General features: G+C 35.6%; 1 protein-coding gene across 1 annotated transcript; it reads right to left on the bottom strand.

The window, feature by feature from the left end:
- Positions 1-3,021: 3,021 nt before the first annotated feature.
- On the bottom strand, positions 3,022-4,050 carry LOC135216505 (uncharacterized). The gene has a single exon (XM_064251877.1). The coding sequence runs from the start codon at positions 4,048-4,050 to the stop codon at positions 3,022-3,024; it is 1,029 nt and encodes a 342-aa protein (XP_064107947.1).
- Between the last annotated feature and the right edge of the window lie 206 nt (positions 4,051-4,256).

Here is a 4,256-nt window from a genome sequence, read left to right as displayed (position 1 = left end):
TATTAAATTAAACACATTTATTCTAAAACCAACCAGGGGATCTGAGGAGCTTCCTTAATCACTAGCAAGTTCATCTGCCATTTTTATCTTCTTCTTTCTCTTAACTGGCAATGCATCTTCCAAAGCATCAATTTGAAATGTTATCTGTTCATTCAAATTCATCTGCGAAATTTCCTCAGTACATTTAATTACAAATTCAAAAGCCTTGCTGTAGATATAATCAAATGTTCTTGTCTGTTCCTTCAACTTTGTTGTAACTGTATCAACCAAACTCCATGCAGTAAACATATCTAATCCATTGGTATGCAGGTATTTTGATAAAGGGGCTGTAGTTTCAAATATATACAAATAAGTAAATGCAGTCAATATGGTTTCAAACTTTTCAAGACTTTGAAGAAAAACGTTGCTTTATACTTTGTTTTTGCATCAAACTTGTCTGATTCTTGAATCATTGTTAAACATACCAATAAATCCACACAAGTAATCACAGAAGCATCATCAAAGCATCTAGATACAGTTGTTGCTGCATTTGATTTCCCTGACCATCTAGTCTCACCTATTAGCTTTAATCGTTTCATTTTTTCTTGTCTCAGATGTTTTCCTACCACTTCCATCCATACAGCCATTCGCTGGTATGATGCTTTCACAAATGTAGCTAAATTCTGAAGCAAATTGAAAAAGGAAACTGCAGGCACACAACATTTTTTAGTCTCAGTTATCACTAGATTCTAAACATGGGCATACCACCATACATGAACATGTTGATCTGCCACAACAGCAATTCTACTTTGTAAAAAGTTGTACTGCCCATGGTAGCTTGCAGAGCCATCTGAGCTATCAGATACGCATTTTTCTGGGTAAATTTTATGACGTTGTCACGTTTTGATTAATAGATCGAAAAGTCCCTGTCCTGTTCCATCATTACTTGGTACAACTGAAAGTAGTCGCTCATAGATATTACCTTTAAGCACATATCGAATTATAATACTAAACCAATCAATGGATGAAATATCTTGCGTTGAATCAACCTGTATAGAATAGTATTTTGTTGATTAACTTCTTGCCCAATTTTTTCTTGAATCATATTTTTCATAATGTTGATTAAATAGTTTATAGTTGTTTTACTCAGGTATGTAACAAGTCCACCACGACCTTTACTGTGAACCTTTCCTTGTTGTTCTAATCGTTTAATTCTTTGCTCAGAGTTGCTTTGCACCGAAAAAACATTAGCTGCCATAGTACTGTCATATTTTGCCATTAACTGCACTATAGCTAGATAATTACCATGATTCAAAATATCGTTATCTAAAGTGTAGGCCGATTCATTTCTGTGACCTCGGAAAGGAAGTGCTTGTTTGCTGAACATCTTTATGATATCTTTAATTCTCATAACAATACTTCTCTGCTTCAATACTTCTTCTCTCCTTTTATTCAGCGAAATAAGAAATATGTGCTTAGGCCCTGGAAGCTTATAGCTACGTCATGTTTCAATATCAACAGTGCACTTATTTTGCCATGGACCGTAGTACAGTAAGGATCGGCTTATCACAAATTATAATTTTGAATTTTCATTTCCTTGACATTTTTTCATCATCTTCGCAAGATCTATCAGATGCTGATAGACCAAAAGGACAGGTTAAAAAAAAATCAGTGCAACTCACTTCTTAAGGAAGTCAGTCAAGGTAATAACACTTCAGTCACTAGTCAAATACATTACTGCTACAGAACAGACTGTGTCCGTGGACGACGGCTGAGGCTTGTTGAGCCGCTGCAGTCCTACCACTGCACAGTTGCTGCAAGGAATAGTCATTTTCAATGGCCACAATGCACTTTAGATAAGGGATCGTCCCCGTGTGTCAATGCGTGTATTAATATGCGTAATATATACTTAGTTAAGTTATATAAAGTAAAAGATATCAACAGATGGCAACCTAAATGACCCTAACGAAAATCGTGATATTTTAATCTTGACAACAGTGACTGATTGTGTTCCGTACCTGTACCGTGCTGTGCGATACTTGTGAGTTTTTGTTCTTCTCTCTCTCACACAATACATATATAGTTCTCACATACACATATATATCACACATACACACACAACCACCGTGTGTGTGTGAGAGAGAGAGAGAGAGAGAGATTTGATTGATTAAAAGGAATTTTTACCCAGCTCTTTGAAAGAGAAAGCTGCATATATAGTATACACACACACACACACATATATATATATATATATATATATATATATATATATATATATATATATATATATATAATTCACAATTATATTAATATATATGTTTTGTCTTCTAAAAATAGCCATTTCTTTTCTTATATTCGAGTTTGAAGATATTTCTTATTGACATATAGAAACATTTATATTTCACAAAATGATTTTACTTACCATGCTGCATATACTAGTAACAAATAAATCTTTACTTTCCCTCACTGTCATGCAAATCGCATCTGTTGTGTGGGATGGACAATAACCAGTAATATTCTAAGCCAGGGGCCTCATGGAGCCCAACTAGTCATAAGTCGCCATATACATAATATATATAATAAATATATATATATAATATATATATATATATAGATATATATATATTATATATGTGGTGTGTGTGTGTGTGTGTGTGTGTGTGTATATAGTTATGTGTGTGTGTATATATATATATATATATATATAGATAATCTATATATATATATATATATATATGTATATATATATATATATATATATGTATATATATATATATATATATCTATATAGGTATATATATATGTATTATATATATATATATATATATATATATATATATATAAACCTTAACCTTACATTTAGAAAGGAATTTGTTCAGTACTGAAATTTTCCATTGGTCTCATGTGTAAAGGGCCCATGTGTAAGGGGCCCACTTGCCATCGGGCAACCTGGCAACCTGGCAACCTGGCCAGTCCGCCTCTGTTGGCTGTGAAGCGTGGGAATTCCTGGTATGATATGTTCTCAAGGTCTTTCTTGATCTTCTACCACTGTTCTTGAAGTTCTGGTGGCAAAACATAAGGGTCAAATACTTTTGAAAGGTTGCTCAAAAGTAGCCGTTTGGTAAGCGGAGTTTCCTCAAAGGTAAGGGGTTTTATGCTTAAGTGGTCAGTCTTGTAGTTCCAATGAAGCCCTAGAACTTTGACAAGATCTGAGCCTTCTGTTGTTCCATCACCTTCTTGTGTTACCATTTCGTTGAAGGTTGGATCATTACTGATCCATTCTATTAAAAGCATTCTGGCATCTGACAGAACTTCCTTTGCAACCTTGTAAAGGCTGTAGAGGCTGACTGTTGTAGATAAGGAACCAATTAAGTTGTCCACAAAAAATTTGGTCATGAGGAAACTAACTTCAGGTGAAGTGGGGTAGGTTTCAAAGTGATGTTGCAAGGTTGACTGGAGTAGAAAAGGTGAGCAGGTGGCTCCAAAGAGAACTGATCTAAACCTATAGGCTTGAAGTTCCTTTTCATTGTTAGGATCTTTTAGCCAGATGAAACGTGTATAATCACGATCTATAGGTTGGAGACCTACCCGTAAGAAGGCTTTGCTGATGTCTGCCGATACTGCAAATGGGTCGAGACGAAATTTCAACAACAAGTTGGTTAGATGACTAGTCAAGGATGGGCCAGAGTATAAGCAATCATTCAGACTAGGGGCCTGCTTGTCCATCCGGGCACTTGCATCAAATACAATACGAATGGGCGTTGTAGTTGAATCCTTAATCACAGGTAAATGGAGTAAATAGTGTATGTTGTTCAACTTAAGGTCTTCTTGTACTGTTTCAATGAAGCCGAGAGACAGTTGTTCTTTGATGATCTGGTCATAAATTTCCAGATATTTATTAGTTTGTTTCAGCTTGTGAATAGTGCTGTTCAGTCTTTTCCTCGAGAGTGCTAAGTTGGTAGGGAGTTGTTTCTTATAGTCTTTCCATGGGAGAGATACCTCATATAGTCCCTCAACCATATTGATGGAATTCTTGAATTCTTCCAGTGCAAATTTATCCTCAGGTGACATATCTTGATCAACAATTCCGACTGATTCTAGGGTCCAAAGCTGTTGGAGGGGTCTTCAGCAAATTTGCTATCAGACATCTCAAGTGGTATCTCTAGAGCAGTTTTGGAAGGCTCATCAACTGCCAGTCTCATTACAGTTACAGAATGAGTACTGATAGGGGTGTCATTACTAGGCAGTTTACCAGCGACCAGATATCCTAAGGAGGA

This window comes from Macrobrachium nipponense, chromosome 6 (assembly GCF_015104395.2).
Source record: "Macrobrachium nipponense isolate FS-2020 chromosome 6, ASM1510439v2, whole genome shotgun sequence".
NCBI classification, from domain to species: domain Eukaryota; kingdom Metazoa; phylum Arthropoda; class Malacostraca; order Decapoda; family Palaemonidae; genus Macrobrachium; species Macrobrachium nipponense.
This window is presented reverse-complemented; position numbering and strand designations above follow the sequence as displayed.

What these genes read in the sequence shown, in the direction of transcription:
- LOC135216505 (XM_064251877.1), bottom strand. Translation starts at nt 4,050, where the DNA reads ATGTCACCTGAGGATAAATTTGCACTGGAAGAATTCAAGAATTCCATC.